The sequence below is a fragment of the Pelodiscus sinensis genome, chromosome 1 (assembly GCF_049634645.1).
Source record: "Pelodiscus sinensis isolate JC-2024 chromosome 1, ASM4963464v1, whole genome shotgun sequence".
Lineage (NCBI taxonomy): Eukaryota > Metazoa > Chordata > Testudines > Trionychidae > Pelodiscus > Pelodiscus sinensis.
The window spans coordinates 85,529,564-85,555,445 of record NC_134711.1 but is presented as its reverse complement, the minus strand read 5'-3'; the positions used below and the strand labels follow the sequence as shown (position 1 = coordinate 85,555,445).

The window sequence follows — 25,882 nt, the reverse complement described above, 5'->3', positions numbered from 1 at the left end:
TCCCCGGCGCTCTCCTATTGGCCTTTGGAGGCTCCCCCTGAGCTGTGATTGGCTCCCTGCCACGTGCGGCGATGTTGCTGGGCGGTGGCGGCAGCACACGCGAGCTGTTTTGGGGGAGCTGCGGCAGGGGCTGGGACGTGGGAACGGGCGGGCTAGAGCCAGTCGGGCCGGAGGGATGCTCCGCAGAGACGCCAGAGGCCTCCAGCCCCTCGAGGACTGTCTGTAATTGAAGAGAGCTGGATAGAAATGGGGAGCAGAGTTAACAGGGAAGGGGTAGAGCTCCCCAAAAGGGGGCAGCGCCTGTAGCAAGGGGGGCAGAGCTCAAAGGGAAGGGATCGAGCTCCTAGAAAGGGGAGCTACAGAAAAGGGGAACAGAGCTCATCCTGACGGGGTAGCGAGCCCCATAGGAAAGGACTGAGCCACGGGGAAAGGGGGGCAGGTTCATGGAAAGGACCAGAGCCACAGAAATGGGGGGAAAGCCAAAATCTATATACGCAGTGGGGCAGGACTCAGAAAGGAAGGGCAAAGGTCATAGAGGAGGGGAGCCAGGGCTCTGAAGGTGCAGAAGTTGCTGCTGATTCCTAACGGGTCTCTTAATCTGTGTTTATATGATTTTAAATAATATGAAAGTCAGACTTTAATGAATTCTTCTATGATTCTTTACAATGTCTCTTTCTGTAGTGATCTGAAGGACGTATTCAGGCTTTTAAAAGTGATAACTCTGTTTGATCTTTTTTTTTTTCTCGTTCCATTATAGAACTTCTGGGACCATTAATAATAATAAATAAATATTAATAATCTCTCTCATTTGAGCGATAATAACAAAATTGTCAGCAACATTCTAATTAGTATCTTCATCCAAACATTTCAGTGAAATGTGAGGGCAAGCCAGTTTCCCCTGAATCAATGGAAATTTTAAAATTACAATATACATAATTTGTTTTGCTAGTATTTTAAATTATTGTGAAAGATGGAAGGAGTTTTTTTAGGAACAGAACATGTAGGAATATGAAAATGTGATGCAGTTGATACTTGACAGTCTGCTCAGAAAGGATGCTATTTATACAGTCTGGCAGTATTTTGAGAGGGAAATCTTCCAATGACTTCCAATAGTATAGTAGCTTTGCATGTGTAAAGATTGTGGGATTGAGCCATATGAAATTACCTGCTTCATGCTTCTGGGGTATTTTCAGCAAGCTTTTTCAGACTTTTTCTGGAGATAGTGTTATGCCCTCAGTATGCTTATTTGAAGCAAAATACAGGACTATGTAGCACTTTAAAGACTAACAAGATGGTTTATTAGATGATGAGCTTTCGTGGGCCAGACCCACTTCCTCAGATCAAATAGTGGAAGAAAATAGTCACAACCATATATACCAAAGAATACAATTAAAAAAAATGAACACATATGAAAAGGACAAATCACATTTCAGAACAGGAGGGCGATGCGGGGGGGGGGGGGGGAAGGAAGGAAGGTAAGTGTCTGTGAATTACCTTAATTAATTAATTCACAGACACTTACCTTCCTTCCTCCCCCCCCTCCCCCCCCCCCCCCCCCGCATCGCCCTCCTGTTCTGAAATGTGATTTGTCCTTTTCATATGTGTTCATTTTTTTTTAATTGTATCCTTTGGTATATATGGTTGTGACTATTTTCTTCCACTATTTGATCTGAGGAAGTGGGTCTGGCCCACGAAAGCTCATCATCTAATAAACCATCTTGTTAGTCTTTAAAGTGCTACATAGTCCTGTATTTTGCTTCAGCTACACCAGACTAACATGGCTACATTTCTATTACTATGCTTATTTCTGTGTCTAAATCCTCGTGTAAAGGCCATCAATAATGTATGGAAAAGTAATTGTGAAGTTTTAATATTTATTACACGTTCAAATTTTATTTCTCTGGCATTTGCCATTATTGAGAAAGTCATACAGATTTTTACACCACAAATAGTAAATTGATACAGTAAATCATGGATACCGTTCTATAGTACAGTACAAAATCAATATATCTGATATTTATGCCATAGGGAAACCAACAATTACCTTAAAATATAATTTCCTAGGTGTCAGTACTATTTTGACCACCCTAATTCAATTTTAACTATACTATTTTACCAGCATCTGATCTGTTCCAACTCACAATGGGTGTTTTCCCAGTGTATTCAATGGCAGTTTGGGCCCTTAAAAAAGCAGGTAACACTATAAAAAAGTAATTTCTGTTTCTGTTAAATGTAATTTCTGTAAGTATTTTCCTTTTTTCTTCACTACTAGCATTTAACTGAAAAGGGAATTTAGGTGACTTTAGAAGGTCTGCTTCTATTGCTTATTCACCTATCCCCATCTAACATAATTTACTGTGAATTCCCACTTGGCTGAAAATGTCACAAAGAACAGTGCCATCTAGTGATTTCAGTGGGAATTTGGAGCACTCAGCACATTGATTAACTACATCATTGCAGGGCAAGAAATAACTGCCCCATCTGCTTTAATTTCGTGTGTTTCAAACTGCAGTGCACATCTAGCCCACCACTAATAGTAGATCAAGTTATAGTACATATTGTTAGTTTGCTTTCATAGGGAAAACAGAAAGTGATTTAATATTTCCTTCATAACCTGCTGGAAATGAGCTGGATTGTTCTGCTTCAACAGTTGTCTCAATTTTACTTGTTCATCTGCCCATCACGCATACTGTAGACTCACTCTATTTTGAAATGCTATTTATTTGTTTAGTAAAATGTAACCATTCCGTTGCAGCTTTTGATGGAGACATCTGGTGACTGTAGCAGCCCATGTGTCAGGGTAACTCCTGGGTTCCTTACACATCTGCAAGATTTGGAGCCCCAGGTGGCAAGAAGACGCTTATCTCAGGCACGACACCGGGCTACATTGGCAGGACTCTTCAACAACCTGCGGGAAACTGTTTATTCTCAGTCCAACAATTCAGCATCAAAGGTATGGAAGAAAAACTGTATTTGTTTTTGGGATATGTGTTTGCAAAGGCAAAGTGTACCTAACCAGATTCATAGTTCTGATCACAATATCTTTTGGAGTTCAAATATGTAATATGTAAGTAATGTAATTTTATCATGTGCAGCTTTCAATGAGTGTCTTTTATTTGCACAAATATTGCCACCAGAACAAGAAGGATTAAGTGCCTTACAGCCATGAGTTTATCATATGACTTTCCTCCAATTTGTAGATTTTGAGCTTCTACAAAATTGCAGAATTTTGGACACTTGTCAAGGAATGCCTTGTTTAAATTGCATCCTTGACATAAAGCTGTAAAATCAGAACTAGTGGGTTCTTCTAGGGTGGAAGTAATTCATTCAACCTCATGAGTTGACTTATAAAGAGGAGGGGAAGAAAACGGGGAAAGTAAGTAAAAATAAAAAAAAATCAAACAGTAACATTTCCTGAGTTTTAGAAAATGTGTAAGCAAAAGATACTATATAAAAAAGTGAAAAGGGCGCTAATTTGGTATTAAAGTGCTATCAAGGAGAAAGAGTGTTACCTTGGTCCAGAACCAGTAAAGGGTGTCAAGAGTCTTGGGTTCTGTACGTAACTCTGCCACTGATTCCCTCTGATAAATCATGTAGGTTATGTGTGCTTCAGTTTCCTTCTTTGCAAAATGGGGGTGGTAATGCATATCTCAGTGAGGTATGTCATTCCAGAGAGCTTTACAATTCTTAGATGGAAGGTGTGCTTAAGAGGTGAAAACATTGTCATTTAAGGATAGTGATAGAGATGTAGCCGTGTTAGTCTGGTGTAGCTGAAACAAAATACAGGACTATGTAGCACTTTAAAGACTAACAAGATCATCTAATAAACCATCTTGTTAGTCTTTAAAGTGCTACATAGTCCTGTATTTTGTTTCATTTAAGGATGTCATCTAATTGGATCCTTTAACTGTAAAATAGCATGAGGCAACAGCTCTGCTTGTTAAGTTCTAACAGAGACACAGCTCAAGCTAAAAATCATGGTGGTCTCAGAAGCCAAATCCCAAACATGACTGTGTTTTGTCGAACAAGACTTTAACTTTCATTTACTATTGCTTGGAATGAAGGACTTCTGACACCCTGTTAGAACTTTGGTGAGTCCCATTGAGTTTTCCCAGCTTTACACTGCTATCGTTGGAAGAATCACATCACAGCTATGATCCCTTTGCGTCAAGAAGAACTGGATTTCTTCAAAGGCCTGTGAACTGAGGAAGATCTTTCCTAATTTTTGTCAGTCAGTGATTGACGTATGCCCTGAAGTACTGAATGTACATCTTTTACAAAAAATATCTCTAAAGTAATTATGGATGTTCTCTTTAACAATATAAACATTTAAGTCTTTTGTGTAGCTTTAGTGTGTGTAGTCACAGGTGGACAAATTCTGCTCTCATTTATACTGGTCTAAGCCTGGACTAATTGCATTGGAAACAGTTAAGTTACTCCAGCTTTACATCAATATAACAGATCCAAATTTGGCTAACGAGGTTTTCTCCACAGTTCCCACTGGAAATGATCAGGAAAAAAATGCACCTACAGTCAGAAAATACCAAAAACAGAAAACATCTAATAAGAAGCCATATAGCTTTTAAAATAGTATCAATGGGTATGTCTACACTACCCCGCTAGTTCGAACTAGCGGGGGTAATGTAGTAATCCGCACTTGCAAATGAAGCCCGGGATTTGAATTTCCCGGGCTTCATTTGCATGAAGCCGGCCGGCGCCATTTTTAAATGCCGGCTAGTTCGGACCCCGTGCCGCGCGGCTACACGCGGCACGGACTAGCTAGTTCAGATTAGGAAGCCTAATCCGAACTAGCTAGTCCGTGCCGCGTGTAGCTGCGCGGCACGGGGTCCGAACTAGCCGGCATTTAAAAATGGCGCCGGCCGGCTTCATGCAAATGAAGCCCGCGAAATTCAAATCCCGGGCTTCATTTGCAAGTGCGGATGACTACATTACCCCCGCTAGTTCGAACTAGCGGGGTAGTGTAGACATACCCAATTATAGTGTATTGTTCATTATTAATTTAGTTATTAATAATAATAATACTAATAATATCACATAATTGTTGTACATGATATTTTATAGATTTGTGTCAAAGAGCAAACAATCCCAAAAGGAAGGAATTCCAAAAAGTAATTGCTGACTGTAGAGAATGATCAGAATAAACCCCAAATCTGTATGTGAATAGGTACAGCATGTAAATTAAAATATTCATTTGTATTTGCCCTGATCTCTGGTTTCTTCCCTTTTTTCACAGTCATCAGTGTAGTGGGCCTCTTAGAGGGACATGGAGATAGCTATTTAGCCAAAAGGAAACAATGTAAAAAACACTTCGGCCATGTTAAAATGTCAATCCCATCAGAACTAGGGTTGTAAACTACTAGTCGAGTCACTACTCAACTACTCACTCCCCTCCTTCCCCGCTGCCCCTGTATCAGAGGCAGGAAGGTGGGGGAGCAGGAGCCGGTACTGATGGGGAACCGTCTTAAATGCTGGTTCCTCCCAGCACCATCTCCGCTGGCAGGAGTAGGGGAGGCAGAGGCTCAGCAGGGGACCGGCACAAGCAGGGTTCCCTTTCGGCTCTGCCTTTTAAATGTAGTAAGAGGCAGGCTCCTACTACATTTAAACTACAGCGCTGCAGCGGGGGTAGCAAGTGTCACCACTTACTGACTAATCGAGTAGTTGATGGAAATTCCATGGACTACCGGATTAGCTAATTAAACACTACTTAACATTCCTAATCAGAACACAAGGGGATTGGTTCTGTTTTCTCTTTGTTTTTAGTGTCAGGTTTTGCGTAAGGCTAAAAATTATATCCAGGAGCTGGAGCAGACTTTGGGTACGTTGCTGAAGATGAAAGGTACTGTATGGAAATATATACCTGAAATCGTTTTCCTGGGCCTGCCTTTAATGTACTTGTTAAGTAGGGACAGCTAGCCAGGTGACTGAGCCATTATTCAAGGGAAGATGGTGCCTTTAGGCTAAGCAAGAGATAGCGTATATCACCCAGGAATAGCCCAAGGAAGCATTATGCTTCAAAGATACCCCTCTGAATCTCACCAGTTTCCTCCCTGCTTCCTCTTTGATCTGATGGGTTAGAGAGGACAGATTCAAACGTTGCTGGCCTACATCAGCAGCAAATTAAGGCTTTTCCTTCCTTTCCCTCCCATCCCACTCAATTTCTTGCTGGATCATCTGCACTGGTCAGTGTATTGAAGAGCTGTGCCCACTCCTCACCCACATTTTCAGGGACTAGTAGCAACATAGAGACCCTTCTTACTTCTGTGCACCTAAAATACAGGCAGTCCCTGAATTACGAACAGGTTACGTTCCGAACACCTGGTTTTAACTCGATTTGGTCGTAAGTCAGAAATGCCCTTAGACGCACTGCCCGCGCTGTTCGAAAAGCTTGATGTACATGATTCTCAACTCGAAAATATTATAATGGGGTTAATGGGAGGTTGGTCATAAGTACGGATGGTCATACGATGGTGTATTTGTAAGTCGGGGAGTGTCTGTATAGCTTATTAATGAAAGAGTCAAAGGGAGGTTCTTCCCTTATTTCCTCTGCATAGGTGCACAGTTCAACATACAACCTGGTCTTGAGCATACAACTTCTTGATTCACAAACATAGTTGAGCTCCAGGTTTGGACTGGAGGGCACTGAGAGAATTTAGTCTGGGGTAAAAGATAAGGCAAGAGGGGGACAGAAATCCCATTCAGAATTTTCTTACAAACCTGTAGGAAGTGAGAAATTTTAGCTAAGAAGTTACTTCGAAGGAAATGTATGAGACAGTGGTGGATTTATTTGGGTTTTTGTTCTGTTTTCTGTTGGATCCTGCATATGTATTTTTCCATTAGCCTACCCTAACACTTTAAAACAAATACATTCTTTTCTTCTGGATGAAGACAGTGTGATGTGACTCCCTTCAGTACCTGTCACATACCCTTTAATCAGCTGGAGCAGTTGCTATTGAGCAGTGGAGGTACTTCCTCTACTGGGGCAGAACATGCTGCTTCTGCAGTCTCCCCGTCCTATTTCCTTGCCTCTTCACCTGACTGAGGATCTGGGAATCAGAACTAAAAATAAAACACATTCACTGTTTTCAGTGGTAGAGATTTAAACTCCATGATGATGATTTAAAGCCAGTGAACATATTTTTAATGTGTTAAACGGTGTCAGAGAGACTCCCCAAAGCCTGAAATATCAAAACTTCAAAGAAAGAAAATAACTGCAGCATTTTGTATTGACTAGTAGTCATATGGACTTTGGTTCCCTAGCTGTTATTACGGAAAATCAAAGTTACCAGTTCACTGACCCAAGGCCAGCGTTTTGCAGATATCAGTGACTTTGTGTCCTGCACAACCAGTGCCCATAAACTGTTGATATAGTTGGTCATGTTATGGGATGGGAAGAATGTCTATTTTGTCTAATCAAAAACTCTACAAGTCAGTTGTCATCCTTACTCTGTTTGACTGGGACTGACGGTGGTAAATGGGATGCCAAATGCCCCAGTCTCTGATAGTTATCTTTCTGCTGACTACAGAGTCCTTCAATCTGGAGGATGGAAACCCATCCAGCTTGGAGGAAGTCAGGGAGGAATATGTCAAGATGTACTTCAGCGATCACAGGTAAGGACTCAGAGCAAGAAATTATAGTACTTTGCATTTGCATCTGAAGTGACAGTAGTAACTGGAGGTCCCATCAAGGCCTAATTATGCTAGGCACTGTCACCATACGTGTGTATGCATCCACTCCCCCAGCGAGACTGTCTTTCCATCAAAAACACTAGTCTAAATAGAATGGCATTTGTCTATCAAAATACTGCAAATATTACAGCACAGTGATTGTCTGTCCCTGTGAGGGAAGGAAATACACAGATTGAGATGAAGAAGTTTTACCTGGCACTTTCAGACTGAAAAAAATAATTGAAATAAAAAAATTAAACCCTTACATCTTCACTGAGGCACTTTCATTAGCCCCAGCAAAGCAAAACAAAAAACAACAACAACAAAAACACTTGTTCTAAAAGAATCGCTGGGCCTCCAGAATGGTCCTGGCAAGGACAGTTTTAACTTGGTTGGGAAGTCATGCGTTTGGCTTTGTTCCATGTTTTCCTGCCAGTACTGCATCCCCTTCAGATGCCTTGAATGAGAGTAGCTCCACAGTCTGGTATGTGATTCAAGAATTTGAAAAAAACTCAATGGAAGAGGATGGGAAGCCAAGACTTATCCAGTCCCCAGCCACTTCGTCTCCTGATCTGATGGAGTTTGAACGGTAGGAGTATTAAGTGTGTAGTATTGTCATAGTCTTCATGTGTGACAACCCATACAGTTGTTGCGTATCATGTAGCTTTCCTGGAGTCTGACTTTGGGTCCCTGGATGCCCAGACCAGCAGAGGCATCAATTTCAGCTCCCACTAGTGGGGGACTGAGTATCTTCCATGACTCTTCAGTAATTCCCTTATGCCTGGCTGTAACTGTGAGCCTGAATACTGGCCATAGGGCAGCTCTCTGCTTCACAGAACTTTGAAAATCTCTGAAGGTTCCCCATCCTCAGGAAAGAGATGTAATGTTCTTTCAGGTATGTCAGTGTGCTAGTGTGAAGCAGGAGGGTTAGGGTCTCTTCAAAGATGTTAACTTTACTTACGATCATTCTTATTATCCGTATAAGTGTCAGCTCCTCTTTGACTCTCTAGCCTTCTGCAATCCTTCCTGCTGTCATGATGTTTTGGGGTCTTTTTGTAAGATTTTCTATTGTTGCTGATAATCTATATGTTTGAGAGAGTCTGTCTATCTGTTCAAGATCTCCTCCTAAACCAGGGGTGTCCAAACTTTTTTCAAAGAGGGCCAGATTTGAAGAAGTGAACATGCGTGAGGGCCGTCCCCGCACTCTCAGCCCCAAGGCGGAGGGTCCGCGGGGTCGGAGGCGGGCGGAGAGCGCAGGGCACGCCGGCCTCACGGCGGTCTGGGGGCAGGGCGAACCCGCAGGGGAGCGGGGCTGCGGACGTGCCCTACAGGGCAGGCTCTAGGACCGCGGAGGCCATGGGCGGCGGCGGTGCGGCCGGAAGCGGCGCGCTGGGCGCGCAAGTTCAAAAGAGCGCCGGGGAGCCAGGAGAGGGGGAGGAAGAGGAGGCCGTATTAAACCGGAACACGGGCCGCAATTGGCCCGCGGGCCGGACTTTGGACATGCCTGTCCTAAATAGTCACCCTCCCCCAGTCTGTGACTACCCCAGCTTCAAGCCTCCCACCGCCTAGGTGCCCTTTAGCGAGGGTGAGAGGAGGCTGAAGCACCATTGCTAATTATTCTCTTCGACAGGGAGCGAGGGAATAGTGCAGTTTGCTGCACTCCTTGTTCTGGCTGAGATGCAGGAAGGATTTGATAGACAAAGTGCGCACTTTGCTCTCACTCCCTGACAGGTACAAGAAGGGGGAAAGCAAGCAGCCCTGGTACAGATTTTGGGTGGGGTGGTGGGATGGCTTTGCCTCCCCACGCCCTCCCCATTCACCTCCATACACACACACACACACACACACACACACACACACACACACACACACACACACACACACACACACACACACACACACACACACACACACACACACACACACACACACACACACACACACACACACACACACTCCCCTGCCCAGAGCCCCTCCTCATCTCCAAACCCTGACTTCTTCAGCCCCTGCACCCTGAGCCTACTGCCCTGACACCATGCTTAAGGACCTGAGCAACACTGGATAAATGTGCTAGTCTGTCTCTATATTTTAGAAAGGTCTGTGAGTCTGTTCAAGAGCTTCTCCAAAACAATAAGAGTTAGGACCACCAAATTTGACATGCAGTTTCCACTTATCGTACATTTAAATCAAAGTCTGGGTTTGACTGCGCCAGAAAAACGGGAAGTGCCAGGAATGAGACTGTTTTCTAGAACATGAAAAAGGAGGGGGCACAGAGAAGGAATGCAAAAGGGAGGGGCATAGAGAGGAGAGACGTGATACCTAGAATGGCCACTGGGGGCAGCGCGCCCACAGGCAAGGGCTATATGCAGAGTAACCACTGGGGGTAGCCTCATCAGCAAGAGAGATGGGCTTACCAGCTTGCCTGCCTTCAGACCAGGTACGTAGCCCCCCCACCCCCAACCTTGGCTGCAACTGGATGGGCCTGAGCCCCTTCTCAGCCCCCCCGTGCTCACTCTCGTGCCCCCCACATACCCAGCCCCCGCCCCAGTCCTTCCTCAATCTCCCTCCTTGAGTCCTGCACTCCCCATGTGCCCAACCTGCTGCCCTGCCCCCTCCCACATCCCCAAGGCCCTTCCCTGACTCCTGCACACACACACACACACACACCCTAAAGGAGCTGGATGGTGCAGGATAAGTCTTCTAGTAGTTTCCTAAAAATGGGAATGCAGTTGAGCCAGCAGGTGGCAGACTTTTGCCGCTTTCATTCTACAGGCTAAACCTCTCTACTCTGGCACTCTCTCTCGTCCGGCAACATCCGTGGTCTGGCATGATTTTAGTTAGCCAGATGGCCACATCCATGATAAGTGGCTAAGTTACTTTTGGTCCCATAAAGTTTGTTTACAGCCAACAGTCCTGGCTCTCAGTGTTCTGTGCTGCTATTTAGCTCTAATTTACCCTGAGGCTTTGTCTACACTGCCGGTTTTTGCTGGCAGAGAGTATGCAAATGTTGATTAGCATTTTGTCATGCTTCATTTGCACAAGGGGTTTTTGCTCAAAAACAAGCAGTGTGGATATTTCCTTTTTGCGCAAAAACCCCTTTTAGCGTAAGATCCATATTTCTTTCCAGATAGCCACGTTTGGACTTATTTTCACAGATATGGCAAAGGCCAGACCTTGCCAAATTTCACATCCCTGCTGCAAAGCACAGGGGCACTAGAGTTAAAAAGAAAAGAATTGCTAGCATTTTTTTAATATGGGCCAAACAGCATTGATCTTGGAAACAGATACATTGTTTTGGCTGAAATTTTCCAAAACAATTCAGCTTGGGGCACACACTCAGGATGAAAAATTTCAGTCCAAACTGTTAACGTTTTGCAAAGCAAGCAGCAACTGAATAAAGAGTCTTATACTAGTGAATGTTGGGCAGGCTTAATAACAAGTGGCACTTCCAGCGCCCCCTGTATTAACTATAGTCTTTGTGCAAGGTCCCACTGTGAGTCAGCAGTATTGGTCAAAGTAGAACCTATTCCCCAGTCGTTCCTGGTCTAACACGAGGCTACTCCGCCATGAGCTGTTTGTAAAAGTTGCCTCCCTTCCTCTTGTTACAGGTACCTGTATTTTTATAAACAGACCGTGGACCTGCTGGTTGAGAATGGAATTGTGTGCACTGAAGAGGTCACTCTGCCTGTGGTCTCCACAGCTGTTTCTCACCTGTGGCAGGATCTACCAGAGGAAAGGAGAGACAGCGTCTTGCAGTACTGCAGTCAGAGGCAAAATTTACTCCCTGATCCCAAGGCAGCCTGCCCTGAACCCGCTTGCACTGAAGGCAGCGTGAGGAACAGCAGAGCTAATAGTCAGGAAGCCAGTGGCTCATTGGTATCCACGCCAGAGGAGGTAGTGTAGTAAAATATAGTAAAAACTATGTGTGCTTCTTCCCCTTTCCATTACTTAAGCTTGAAACAGTACGTGTCATTTAGCCGATTGCGCATGTTTTAGAAGCTGTAGAGGAACTAGCTGTTTAGACCCATTTCTCAAGGACTGAAGTACACGTATTACTTGAGTTAGGGGAATTTGCTAATTGCTATTGCTTAAGTAAGCTATACTGGTGATTGTTACTGAATGGAATAGAGTTGAAATATGCTAACCAATAACGCGGCAACACGAAGCTAAGGTAACAAATCAAGACGTGCCAAGTTAGATAAGAAAGTTAAAGAAAGTATAAAAAAGGATGCTTAGCCAACGCCCAGGGTCAGCTTTGCTTTGAGCAATAGCTCCTTGGCTGACCATTGCTTGCAAACAATAAAATGGAGTTGGACCCAGCCTGAAAGTGTGACTCTCTTCTGTGGGCAAATTAGACTGGCCTCCAGGGGATGAACCTTGCAATTTATGCAACAGTAGGTGACAATTACTATTAGGTTCCTAGTTCAGAAATTCCAAACCTCAGAAAAGTTGCTAGCTACATTGAGTGTGCGGCTCTTAAAGGGGAGCACAATACTTTAATTAAACCTTTCCATAAGCAGCAAAAGTGAACATCATTAACAGCATGGCAGTACATTGAATTCTCTTTACTCCTTAGCAGATCCCTAACATTGCTCTCCTGTGGCTGCTAGTCTTTCCGTTTTGCTAAGACTAAGACGTAAGTGCACTGGACTTTCAATGGCAGCAGCACTGCTAATCTGCCATGAAGAGAGGAGTCTGTTTATAGGAAATGATGAAAGGGAGAGAGGTATCACAGTTCAGGGCAACTGCACCTGTATTCACCCTCTGTCATTTAACAAGAATGCACACTCATGGGCAGTGCATGAACCAACCATTGGGAGAGGCTAGTCCCCTGCTCCACTCCTCCTGCCTGAGGTCCCTCCCCTCTCTTACCAGAGCCCCAGGCTGCCCAAGCATCCCTAGCCCCAGAGTGCCTATTGAGTGGTGCAGCACTAGCACTGAAGCACCAGGCGTGCAGCACTGCCCCACCCCCCAACCCTAGAGTGCTAGGTGGTGTGGGCACAGGCCCCAGCAGCTCCAAGTCCCAGCATCAGGCCACCCTAGTTCCAGGCAGCAGGAAAAGCAGGAAGCCAGAGCAGATCTGGGGGTGGAGCCACACTGGGCTGTTTGGGGAGGCTTAGCCCTGGCCTGTGGCTTAATGGATAAGGCACCAGCCTCAGGATGGTGGGTTTGAGCCCCACCCACCCACGCACTGTAGCATCCCTGATCCTGAGCCACTTACCTCTCTTGGGTGGAGAGCCACATCTCTCTCCTCCTGGCTGGGGGTGTCCCATGCTGCACAGCTCCCTCCCTGCTCTGTGTTGTTCCCACAAAGCCAGACAAACCAAAACCAGGCCAGCATCAGGGCTCAGGTTTCTCTTCAGAGGCTGTAAACAGCGTAATGCCCCATTGCTACACGTTACCACATGCATCTTTTTCCCGCAAAAACATTGACTCTTAAGGGGAAAGAATTAAAGCAAAATTAATATGAAAACAGTAAACATTTCTATATGCATACTTCAAGCTTTTCTTGTCCTGTAGTGCCTCGGTAGGCCAAAGTCCTTCCAGCCTTCCCAGAAAGAACTGGGGACACACTTGGACCGAAAGTGCTGTGCATTTGCTGGATCGGAGTCAGTTTAAACTTGGCCTGTATATCCAAAAGTCCATTCTTTGGCTGCCTCTGGAGAATCCCCTTAGAACAAGTGTGGGGGGGAGGGTCTCTGAGTGGTGGTACTTCTCCAGAGGCCTGAGAGAATTTGCCTTACCACCCACACCATTCCTAGTTGGAAAGGCTATGGTCAACCACCCCCATAAAATTATATACAGTCCCTAGCCCACAAAGATACAAAAAATGAATCCCAAAGATCCTGCAGAAAATGTTCATGTCTTTCACAGGGGCATAAAGATAATTGTGACTTTCCCCGCACAAAGTCCTTTTTGGAATACATCTATGCTGAACCTTAAGAGCAGCTCCCAAATCTTCAGGTTTTTCATAGGCCAGCTTCCCCACTCCAGTAATAATCAATTGTGCATCTGAAACTGCTAGTTCAGCGCATGAGAGGTGGGGAGGGGGCTCAGCTGAGATGGGAAGTCAGTGACCATGTGATGGCTGGAATGCCTTTTAGAGAAAGTAAGCAGAAGGTAATTGATTCTAAACATTTGTTGAATTGCTGTTTGAGTGCTGAGCTGCTCACAAAAAGTTTAAGTAAATTTTAGTGGTGGTTTAGAAGTGTTTACCCTTAAAGCATAAGTGCATTACAGCAATAAATCCCGCATTTATTAGGAAGGTAGGCTATTCATGTGACTGGCCTATTTACAAAATTGTATTGAAGGGTTACATGTTCCAGGAGTAACAGTGAACATAGCAGGGTGGTTGAATGAACTAATGGGATTCAACAATGCAGTGTTGGAATGTGGAGCAATTCAGGCTTCACGGCAAGCTGGAGCACACAGTTAAATGAGATCGTGTGGGCATTGGCTGATACAACTGAGATCTTTGTCTGAACACATCAGTAACCGTTAGCAAAATAGACTGGGAAGTACTTGTATAATCCTTCCTTTTCACTGAGGCTATGTCTAGACTGCAGGCTTCTTTCGAAAGAGGCTCTTTCGAAAGCATCTTTCGAAAGAGCCTCTTTCGAAAGATTGCGTCTAGACTGCAGGCGGATCTTTCGAAAGAGCAATCCGCTTTTTCGAAAGAGAGCACCCAGCGAGTCTGGATGCTCTCTTTCGAGGAAGCCCTATTTACATTGAAGAACGCCTTCTTTCGAAAGAGGAACTTTCGAAAGAAGGCGTTCTTCCTCGTGAAATGAGGTTTACCACCATCGAAAGAAAAGCCGCGTTCTTTCGAAATAATTTCGAAAGAACGCGGCTTGAGTCTGGACGCAGGGGAAGTTTTTTCGGGAAAAGGCTGCTTTTCCCGAAAAAACCCCTGAGTCTGGACACAGCCTGAGGTATTTGGAAACCATTGGCCTAAATCCAGTTCCAGGAAACTTAACAGTCCAGATGGAACTGATGGCCACAATGTGTATCAATTAACACTAGAACTGGAAGGGACCTCGAGAGGTCATTTTGAGTCCAGTCCCCTGCCCTCATGGCAGGACCCTCTGTATGTAAATAAAAGTAATTTATTTCTACTTTTACAATATATTAATGGTCCAATGTAACACATAAGCACGTCTCTGTAAGGGGAAAAAGGACTTCCTAGATTATAAAGACTTAATCATTGAGAACTATTATAGACTCAGTAACAATGTTCAGTGGCTGACAGTTTTGAGTTCTAAAATATTTTCTTTGATAGATACTATTTGAAGATGCATTTGATGTTGCTGCTGGTTTCCTTGATGGAAATGAGACTCAACAAACAATGTCCAGTCCAAGGTAATTATAAACACACCCAGTCTGGTAGCCAGCATCCTCATCTTTTGATGTACGTTAATAAGGCAGCTTCCATATTTTTGTCCTCATCCCTTAAGCCTGTTGAACACACATATTTGCAGCAATTTGCTCATGATCATACCATTTGTTAAGGTGTAAGAATTGGTAAGCTTGCAATTAAAAGACATTTTACAATGGACTGGAAAGTACCCTCTCTGATAATTTCAACAATGTCCCATTAGTACCATAGTGATAGAAATGTAGCCGTGTTAGTCTGGTAGCTGAAACAAAAAACAGGACTATGTAACACTTTAAAGACTAACAAGATGGTTTAATAGGTGATGAGCTTTCGTGGGCCAGACCCACTTCCTCAGATCAAATAGTGGAAGAAAATTGTCACAACCATATATACCAAAGGATACAATTTAAAAAAATGAACACATACGAAAAGGACAAATCAAATTTCAGAACAGAAGGGGGATGGGGGGGAGGTAAATGTCTGTGAGCTAATGATATTAGAGGTGATAATTGGGGAAGCTATCTTTGTAATGGGTAAGATAATTAGCGTCTTTATTCAAACTTGAGTGTAAAGTGTCGAATTTAAGCATGAATGACAGTTCAGAGGATTCTCTTTCAAGTGAAGTCTTAAAAGGCCTTTGAAGCAGGATGCAGGTAATCAAGTCATTGAGACAACAAACGTCTCAGACACTTCGCCAAAGGATCAGTGCCCACAAAACAGATATCAGACAGGATCACAAAGAAAAAACAGTTTCTTGCCATTTCAACCAGAAAGGACATTGTCTCTATGTCTCAAGCATCCTGCTTCAAAGGCCTTTTAAGACTTCACTTGATCTGAGGAAGTGGGTCTAGCCCATGAAACCTATTAAACCATCTTGTTAGTCTTTACAGTGCTACATAGTCCTGTTTTTTGTTCCATTAGTACCAGACATAGAATGTTTTGGCTTTTCTTCATCAGCATTTGTAGTCTTCCTGGCTATAATAACATTGGATTCCTGTTGTTCCCCCTCACAAGGTTTAGAAAGATCAGGTGTTCTCTGGATAAGTTAGCTAATTTTGAACTGTGTTCTCTTTCAGTGGAACAAAAATAGTCTTCTAAGACATACTCTCCTTCACTCTTTTAATTATGTGGGTGACATAACAAATAGCTTACAGAGCAGAAATGTAGTTTCACCTAAATAGCAACATCAGAGACAGGAAAGGCCTATTACATCAAGTTTTTCCTGTGCAAGAGCTGTTTGTAGTCCATCAAGAGAGGACATGTCAGATACAAGAGTGGTCCCAGCCTTAATATTAGCCAGGAGCCCTAGCAAGGACTGTGCTTCTTAATAGGAAATACATGTGAGGACTCAGCTCTAAGTACTCTCCTTGCAGGTTGTATCTTGGGTGGGATTTTCTCTCCTTGCAAGTCAGTAAAGCAATTATCCAAGTTAGAAGGTCCTTTAACATGTGAGGCATGATTCTCATGAAAACTAAAATTGCATTTCACACTGCTTGAACAGTGTAAATGAGAATAAGTCCCTTTAGATTGTTAACCAAAACACACTCGGATATATAATACAATTGAATTAAGTATGTACCAGTTGAACAAGTAATTGATTTTTTAAAAATTAGGAGACGCATTTAGACACAATGAATTAGTGTCCCATCTACACATGTCGCCTAGCCTGCTCCTATATTAGGGCAATGGACTCTTTATTGCCAGACTATGTCTTCAAGCACCTCTGATCCAGAATAAAAAAGCTATGCTGTGTGCCTTTGCAGAGCTCTGTGGGAGCCCAGAAGAAGGTGAAGGCCTGGAAGCCAGGCCAAGACTGGCAGAACCTGTCAGGGAAGTTGCCTAACACTTGCCCACAGTGTGGCTGCTGATAGTTGATATTCTCGGTCAAGTTTTAGGACCATAGAAAGGTGTCTCATTCACTCAGAAACCTAATATAAGAAATAAAAGGGTTTATTTGGGCAAGGTAATGTTATAAAACATTCAGGCTGCCAGTTAAATAGAACAATCGCTTTGTATTATAATTGGCATATGTTTTTCTCCTGGAACACTATGATTACATCCACCACGCATCTCTTGAGTTTCTTTGCTTTGATCATTGTTTCTTGCATCACGTTTCCCTATTGGTATCATTTATTGTGTAAAGTCTCCCCACCCCCCATTGCTGAGTTATTTTATTCATCTTGAAAATAATGATTAAGGTTTGTAAATAAATCAAAAGGAGAAGAAGTGAGCAGGAGGAGATTCGGGACGGGAAATGTATTTTAACTTCTGTTTCCGTTTTTCAGCTCCGTGTTCACCGGCTGCATCTCAGAAAATGCAGAGGATAACCACCGGCTCTACTTGCAGATCACTGGTTTCCTAAAGGGCCTTTTCTTTGCTAACACACAGGTTCCCCAGGTAGGCCTTGCCAAAGTGCGTGTTATATGTGAGGCAGCATATTCCTCTGAATACCAGATTGGGATTTCCGTTTGATGTACCTTTGCTCATGTTTCCCAGGATCATCCAAACTGGAATCTTAGGCTTCATTATTTTTTTTAATTCCATCCATTCCAGAGATTAATGGACTCACCATTTAGCAGGCAAGGTTCAGTTGTTTTATTTTACATACTATAAAAGCCATGGGGGCCAAATTTAACTCTGGAAAACATCACTGTTATAATTGGAGCTGTCTAGCAGGTGGACAGAAAGTCATTCAGGTTGCAGGTTGTTTCTTCCCCCTCGCATTCCAGTAGTAGATAGAAAATTGGGTCAACCCCTGAGCTGTAGAACTTGCATGGGATGTGGAGGCCCAAGGAAATCCAAAGCTAATCCTGTTTGCTTGTGATCAACCTTAGCCGTGCCTCTCTGATAGTAGTTGCTGCAACTTCTGCTTCTTGCTTTCTGTCACTTGTTCATCCATGATATAAAAGATGAGGAAGGAGGGGACAGAAGAAATAGGTGCGACCAAAATAGGTATTTTCTTTGTTGCATGTAGCTTGTGGGAGGATAAAGAAGCACAGTATTTATGTCGTCTTGCATCAGGTGATCACACTGTGCTCTCCCTTGCTATTCCTCAACACAGTGCTATTAGAGCGTGAATGATTTTTGACACAATTCTGTCTCACTGCACCCAGACTGTGGAGGGTGGGAAGAGGTAGTAAAACATTTAGGTCATGAAGAACAAGCAAAATGAGAGAGGCAAAAAGTTTTGTGGCATCAGAGGATGCTATGGATTAACTTGCATGAGGTTGGCTGAAATTTCATAATCCAGCTGGCATACATCTCAAGATAATGCTGGGCAGTTTCATTCCTCAAGAATACCAGGTTGTCAGCTGGCAGATAATTAGAAGGGAAACCAAGGAGAAATCTCATAATAATGGATATAAACAGGCAAATTTCCCATGGTATCTGATTTAATGTAGATAATTGCGGCACCGAACCCCTAGGGAATAATTCTACATGGTAAAATACAACATGCAGGATTCTTGCTTTGAGAGCAGAGATGCAGGTTCACATCCCAGCAGACACAGACACTCTACCCTGTCCCAAGCATTTGTAGCTCCTGCAAACTCTCCCTTAGCTCAGGAAATTGGACAGTGCTGATGTCACAAAACACCCAGGACAGATGACTAGTGTCCTTAAGGCTCATGGCATACAACAAAGGCGTGGTGGCAGATATGACTGTAATCAGGAGGCACAACGTGTAGCTGTCCAAAAAATACAGCCTATGGTCGCCTTTCCATCTGACTGCGGGACAAGAACTGTACTGTTCAGCTGACTGGTTTTATTGCTGGCCAGTGTAAATGAATTAGTGCTGCTTCCACTCTTCTCTCAAGGGATATACAAATCAAATAATGTATGACTGTGACTATATACACACATCAAATGCAGCTGCTCTTGGCAAGTTTCTGGTCTGGTTCTCCGTCCTGCTCTGCAGTATTCCCTCTAAGCGGCAGCCAGTTCCACAGGCGATTAATCAGCCCCACCCAGTCAGTCAACGCCCTGCAGGGAGCCCTGAGCCTCTGGGTGGGGCTGATTAATCACCTGTGAAGCTGTGCTGCCACCCTATTTGGAGGGAACCCTGCTGCTATGGCACCTCACCTGAAAAAATGCTTGTGAGAGAAGCAGGCAGAAGAATGGAAAGACCTATGCACACAGTGCAGAAGGGGAGGCCTAAAATGGAGAATGGGAAGGTTTAGATTATGTGGGAGGACAATATTTCTAACAGGAAGATCAGTTATGCAATTACATAATTTCTCCAGGGGTGCTGGTTTGAGAGTTATAATCAGCAACCCTTATAAGAGTTGCTTAACTGCAGATAAGATAAAACATTATTTTAGATTTTCAAAACTGTGTTAATTGACAGACACCCAATGACTGACCTGCTTAGATACATTTGTAAATTCATTAGAATGCCATGTAAGTGCCTAAATATCTTTCAGCATTTATCCCTTAAGACAAGGGTTCTCAAACTTTGTGATACCACGACCCCCAGTAGGGTCGGGACCCACAGTTTGAGAAACGCGGCCATTAGAGCTTAAGTCACATTGAAAGTAAATGAGATGTAGGAACATAAATGTTTAAGTTACTTTGAAAAATAGGACTTGGGCTCCTAGATATCACTAAGTCAGCTTTAAAAATGTTTCCCCTCTCCCAACCCCCTCCCCTCCAGTCCACAGAATCTTGCACTGGTGTGGTAGGAGGAACTAGATCTTCTATGGCTATGTCTCCACCATAGTAAGAGCTGAAGCTCAAGCTGTACCTCCCATCTATCTGCACAGAAATGTGTCTGTTTCAGGCCAGCAAGCCCTCGGGATCCATGGCCTAAGATCTGTGAAGAGGGGTGGGCCCAAGACCTAGCCAGACTGCACCATTGTGTAGCATGGATGCAGTTAGGGCCCCAATCCGCCAAACTCACATCCTGGGAATCCGCCAATCCCATGTGCCTAGCCTTTCTATCCCAAGACTAGCCAGTCAACTCCCAGGGAATGGAAGCATTTCCCTGGTTCAGGGTCAGCTGCTCAGCATTTAATCCTTCCATTTTATTCTGATTACTGAAGTACAAAGAGAATGAACCATCTCCTGCATAACTTGTGGCCAGTGAACCAGAAGTACTTTGTCAAGTTGTAACACTCCCGCCCCCTTTCTTGGGGAGGGGGCCATTCTGCTACATTATCTCACGCTTTAATAGTCCTCCGGTACCCTGCCGGGGCGGAGGGGGACCCGGGCCTGCCCTCTCTCCAGGTCCCAGCCCAGGACCCTAAGGGAGTGCGTCTGAGACGCGCTGCCTGACCGGGGGGACTACGGCCGCAACTCACCGGTCCCTGGGGTTTCCGACCCCGTCCTGGGCTGCTTCCTCCGGCCCTTCAGGGTCCGTATGTCTCAGTCTGGTTCGGCAGGGTGGCCGGAGGGAGGGGGGACTCACCCACTCTGGCCGCGGGGGTTCTCGGTTGCCCGTCCTGGGTCTGCTGTCGGTCCGGTCACCTCGTCGCAGTTCCTGTCGGGTGCCTGTTGGTCGTCCCCCCGGAGCTTCCTCTCCCCCCCCTTTTGTGTCCTGCCCGCCCGGCTTTTAAACCTGGCGCCCTTGATCCGGGACGCCAGCGCATGCCCCCTGGGGGGGGGCTTCTGCGCCTGCGTCGGCAGCCGCTGCGGAGCAGGCGCGGCAGAGCCACCCAGGTGTCTCGGCGCCTGTCCCCCGCGGCGCCCTAGTGTCTCGGCACCTGTGCCCCGGGGCGCGGGGTTGGGGCTCGCTATCCCCGCCGCCCCGTCACACAAGTGCACTGCTATCTGGTCATAGGACCACAGTCAGCTTCTGGTAGCTTTGTGGTATGAGGCCAGCAGGATGTCCCTCCTCAATAAGAACACCAGAAATGATCGTATGTACCAAGAAATAAGCAGACAGTGTTGGGATTCAGTGGACTTCAGATGGAAGTGTGGGAAGTGGATCAAATGGCTGACGAGTGACTACCAGAAAGCCAGGGATCCCTGGGAACTCCCCATCATCCTGTCTCTTTAGCGAGGACTTTGACAGGGTACTTGATGGAAGCCTTGACCCCCACATCTCATGTAGCACTGGAGGGGACCAGCAAGTGTCAGATCAAGCTAGCAAAATTACTGGTGGTTGCACCAATCCCTGAGGAGGTTTTGCCTCCAGAGCAGACAGTGCATGTCCTGAGTCCATATTCAGAGAAGCTGTTTGATGACCCTCCCAGAGCAGCAGCAGCCTGCCGCAGAACTGGCAGAAGAGGCAGAATGTAGCCCCAGATCCTGGTAAGTGTTTGGCTGCATGTCTGTTGTTGCTAATATGCCATTAGGAGGGATTTCTGGTTTATAATTCAGTGCAATTTTTATTACAAGCTGTGGGCAACAGTTTCTGCCCACTAATGGTGGAATGCACCCCCACATCTAGGGTATGTCTACACTACCACCCTAGTTCGAACTAGGGTGGTAATGTAGGCAACCAGAGTTGCAAATGAAGCCCGGGATTTGACTTTCCCGGGCTTCATTTGCTTAAAGCCGGGCGCCGCCATTTTTAAATGTCTGCTAGTGCGGACCCGCGTTTCACGAGGAGTAACGGTAGTTCGGAATAGGAAGCTAGAAAGGCTTCCTATTCCGAACTACCTGTACTCCTTGTTCCACTAGGGTGGTAGTGTAGACATACCCCTTCAGCTTAACCCCCTCTCCCAGGCTACAGTGGCCTGCATTTTTTTAAATGTACATTACACCTTGCCATTGGGTGTGTGCTCTTTTCACTCTGTGACTGAGGTGTGGCCATGGAACTTTGGGGACCCAAAGCGTGACACCGAGAATGTTTTGGAGCTGAGTTTTACAGTGGGATTAATTGTGGCCTTGATACACGCCACAGGCACTTTTTCTGTGGATACTCTGAATCTTTTCAGAAGTACTGAGGTAAGTGCGCTGTGTGTGGTGGCTGATTTCAGGCCCTTCCACCTCTACCACCCAGCCGCTGTCTAGTAGGCGCCTGGGATTTCGAACAGTCACAAGTGGGAACAGAGGAAGCATTTCCATGAAGAGCTTACAGTGAACATCCTGGATGGGACCAGCAAGCAGCAGCGCTGCCAAAGGGGAAAGAATCCCCAGCAGATGGAAAGGCAGCAACAGATTGCAGAGCACAAGGAGAGGCTTGCAGCACAGTGCGTGGAGCAGGAACAGCGCTTGAGGGAGGAGGAGTGCAGCAGAAAGACCTATGTGAGAAGTTGCTTACACTAATGGCCACAAGACTTCAGGCTCCAGTCCTGCCCCACCCACACTGCGTCCTGAGTTCCCTCCCGGGTACCATGTCCTGCAGACCAGGAATGCATTGGATAATACCAGAGTTGGGTGGCCCATGAAGCCAGGACTGAATGCTAGTTGGGCAGGGCAGATGTACCTCCAGCAGTCTTCCACTTCCCTACAGTCCTCCAGCCCAGTGCGGTGGCACCAAGTGCAACTAAACAAGCTAGAAAGAGAAAGGAGAATGGGCAGCCAGAGACAAACAGGAGTAGGGGTTTTATTTCTTTGCACTTGTTTCATTTGTTTGCACTCTTTTCACTGTTCTGCAGTATTCAGTGTTTGTGTTATGCATTTTTTTTATCATCGGATTTGGTGTTGGGTTGTTACAGTGTTGTAATGGTAGCTGGCCTGCCTGACAATAGCTTGCTTTTTTTTTTTTTTAAATACTGCCGTTTTAACGAACACTTTTTATTTTATTTTAAGGTGTATTTTCATCACATCACATATTATGTATTTCAGAGAATAAAGACAAGACATGATATGGTACAACTGAGAAGTTGTGTTCAAACACAATTTCTCACTGCCTTTAGTCAGATCATAATAAAAATCCATAGTTCATGCCACACAAACTGCAGTCGCCTGTCCGCATTATATAAGCAGTTATCTCATCCACAAGTAACAATTCATGATAATCACCCATACGTCCATCCAGAGCATACAGCAACCATACTTTATTTATGGACAGATGGCAGTACAGAGACAGCAATTTGTACTATTCTCCCCTTTCCATTGGTCATGCAACCCCACCTTTAGCACTGGCTACTGCCCGAGCACCACTGCCTCACCATGGAGTCTGGACATACAGGCTCCAGAGGAATCCACAAACTGGGAAAAATGGACTTTTGGCTGCCTAAGGCGCCGGCAGGGAGCCGATCTGGAACACAGTTTCTGAGCAAACCTACCAGATAGGCGCCTCAGGCGAGTTCACAGAAAACAGGCAGGGGGAGCACATTGACCATCCTGATGGCAGGGTACTTAATCAGGCTCTGGGAGTCATCTCCGCCCTTTCCACACTCACACTACAGTGGATTTGAATGGGAATTGCCACCTTGCCTGGGATTGCCATAACCACTGCATTTAAACAAAGTGCAACAACTCCAGCAGAAAAGCTTGAGGGAGACCCTCCTCAGACTGTTCCATAGGCTAGCGGCCGATCCCTGTGCAAATCCCTTCTCCCCTCAGGCAGAGCTGGGGTGTGCAGTGGGGCTCTCCCACATCCCTGGTGAGAACCCTAGCCACTAAAAGCTGAAGTCTAGAAGGGAGCAGTTCCTCCTTCCACCCCACTGGGTCCTGCACTGAGGCTGTGTCTACACTGGCACATTCTTGCGCAAAAACATGCCACCTGTCTACACTGGCCGCGCATTCTTGCGCAAGTAAACTGACGTTGTACTGTAGAAAATCAGGGCTTCTTGTGCGAGAACTCTGATGCTCCCTCTCAGGAAGAAGCCCTCTTGTGCAAGAGCTCTTCCACAAGAGGCCAGTGTAGACAGGCAACATGAATTTATTGCACAAGAAGCCCCTATGGTTAAAATGGCCATCAGAGTTTTCTTGCACAAGAGAGCATCTACACTGGCATGGATGCTCTTGCACAAAAGCACATGCCAGTGTAGACGCTCTCTTGTGGAAGAGTTCTTGCACAAGAAGCTGCCAGTGTAGACGTAGCCTGAGTGTCTATCTTCCCCCAGTGTAGGGATCACTAGTAGAGCTCCATGGAGCCCAGACTTAGCATCTGTCTTTGAAAGAGGGCCAGGGCTTAGAACTGGTTGGTATCTCCCATTGGCTAGCTTAGGTAGCTTGCATGTTAGCTCTGTCAGTCTCATTCTTAGGTGCCTGTCTCTCCCCATTCAGTGTTTGAGCCTAGGCACCTAACAGGCATTTGCGGATCACAATGTTGTTCCAGTGATTGCGTAGGCATCTAAACACTAGGCAGGGAGACTGCAAGCGTCACAACACCTAAGTCCCTTTGTGAATCCTGCCCACAGTATCTTGTGGATGTACTCAGCCCCTTACAGATTAAGGATCTAAGAGGTGACCATACACCCATTGCACTCAGTGACAAATGTCTACATGACATCAGCTGGAACTGGACTAACTCACACTTTCACAGGGAGACTGTCTTAGTTCAGACAGCACACTGACTTCAGCTGACATGTCAATGGCTGCCTCAGAGGGAGGGAGTGTTCACTGTCCCTTTGCCGTGGTATGTAAGGACCAGATCACCAGGTTGCTAATAACCACAATCAGCTTCTGTCTCTCCTGTAACCTTGCTTATGTTTTCCAGGAAGAAGCTCTTCAGTTTGACTATGAGACTGTGATGCTGCGGTGCACGGAGACTTTTGATGATGAAGATTTGTAAATACAGGTGTCTCCTTTAACTAAAGCAATACAGAGCTCTGCTTAACATGCATGGCCCGTGACGAGATGCTGCCCCCGACTCAGTGAGCTGCTTCAGGGGACGGCTGGAGAATCTGTGTTGATGTGATTTGTTACTGGTTTACTGTATATTCCCTCATCAGTGTTTTTGTGCATCAGTTAAGTAATTTATATGTTAAAATGTTTTTAGGTTGCAGATATTTATAAAGTTTTAAAGAAAAGTGATTGTGTTTTGTAGCTGTTTTCATTTGATTGGTTTTGTTTAGGGTTTTGTTTTGTTTTTGTAAAGTGGGTTGTGCGTTTCGTCAGCAATAAGGTTTTTGTCAGAGCGCTCATTTTAACAAACAGGGAATCAACTCCAAAATCAAAAAAGTATTACATGTGTAGAAAAACAGTCATGTTGTGTACAAAAGGAGAGGATTAATTTGTACTGACCTATACTGTACATCAACTTGACCGCTAGTCATTGTCTCTCATATTCATTAATGTTTATGGCAAGAAGGGATTACTCCACTAGATAATCTTGATCTACTGTGTATCACAGACCATTAAATAGCACCCACTTACCCCTCTTATCACATTTGACTAAAGTATAATTTGTGTTTGGTTGCAAGGCATAAGTTCTAGAAATGCATGCAGTCTTAATATGACAACATCAAGCAATGGAGGAACCACTGGTTCCCATGGTAGTTTGTTCCACTGTTACTTACCCTCGCTTAAAAAAATTGTGCCTCATTTCTAACTTGAATTTTTCTGGCTTCAGCTTCCAGCCCTTAGTTTGAGTTATGTCTTTATAAGATTAAAGAACCATTTAGTACCTGGTACTTTCTTCCTTTGCTTATACTCTATAATCAAGTCATCTCTCAAGCTTCTTTAAAAAAAAAACATTGAGCTCTAAGTCTCTCAGAGTAAGGTATTTTCTCCAGCCCTTTTTTTCATTTTTGTGGCTATTTTCTGCACTCTCTGGCTACGTCTACGCTGCAGGCTTTCTGCGCAAGAACGTCCGTTCTTGTGCAAAAACTTGCAGAGCATCTACACTGCAAGCACGTTCTTGCGCAAGTAAATTTGCAGTACAGAGTCAGAAAACAGGGCTTCTTCCGGAAGAGTTATTCCTCTCCCCACATGGAATAAGCTCTCTTGCGCAAGAGCTCTTCCACAAGAAGGCAGAGTAGACAG

The 25,882-nt window shown here is 44.9% G+C and overlaps 1 protein-coding gene across 15 annotated transcripts; it reads left to right on the top strand.

Annotated features, from left to right (window-relative positions):
• Window positions 1-56: 56 nt before the first annotated feature.
• STRA8 (stimulated by retinoic acid 8) lies at window positions 57-24,750 on the top strand. 15 transcript variants are annotated; one of them, XM_025186039.2, is made up of 10 exons: window positions 100-222; window positions 2,120-2,194; window positions 2,756-2,953; window positions 5,782-5,857; window positions 7,545-7,629; window positions 8,123-8,275; window positions 11,295-11,580; window positions 14,966-15,045; window positions 17,347-17,458; window positions 24,615-24,750. In XM_025186039.2, the coding sequence occupies exons 3-10, from the start codon at window positions 2,762-2,764 to the stop codon at window positions 24,687-24,689; spliced, it is 1,059 nt and encodes a 352-aa protein (XP_025041824.1). In that variant the 5' UTR covers window positions 100-222; window positions 2,120-2,194; window positions 2,756-2,761; the 3' UTR covers window positions 24,690-24,750. The 15 variants fall into 15 exon arrangements, with proteins under 15 accessions (XP_075790536.1, XP_075790535.1, XP_014430461.1 ...); XM_025186035.2 differs by having other exon boundaries at window positions 162-218; XM_025186038.2 differs by lacking the exon at window positions 100-222 and adding an exon at window positions 240-559.
• Window positions 24,751-25,882: the final 1,132 nt, after the last annotated feature.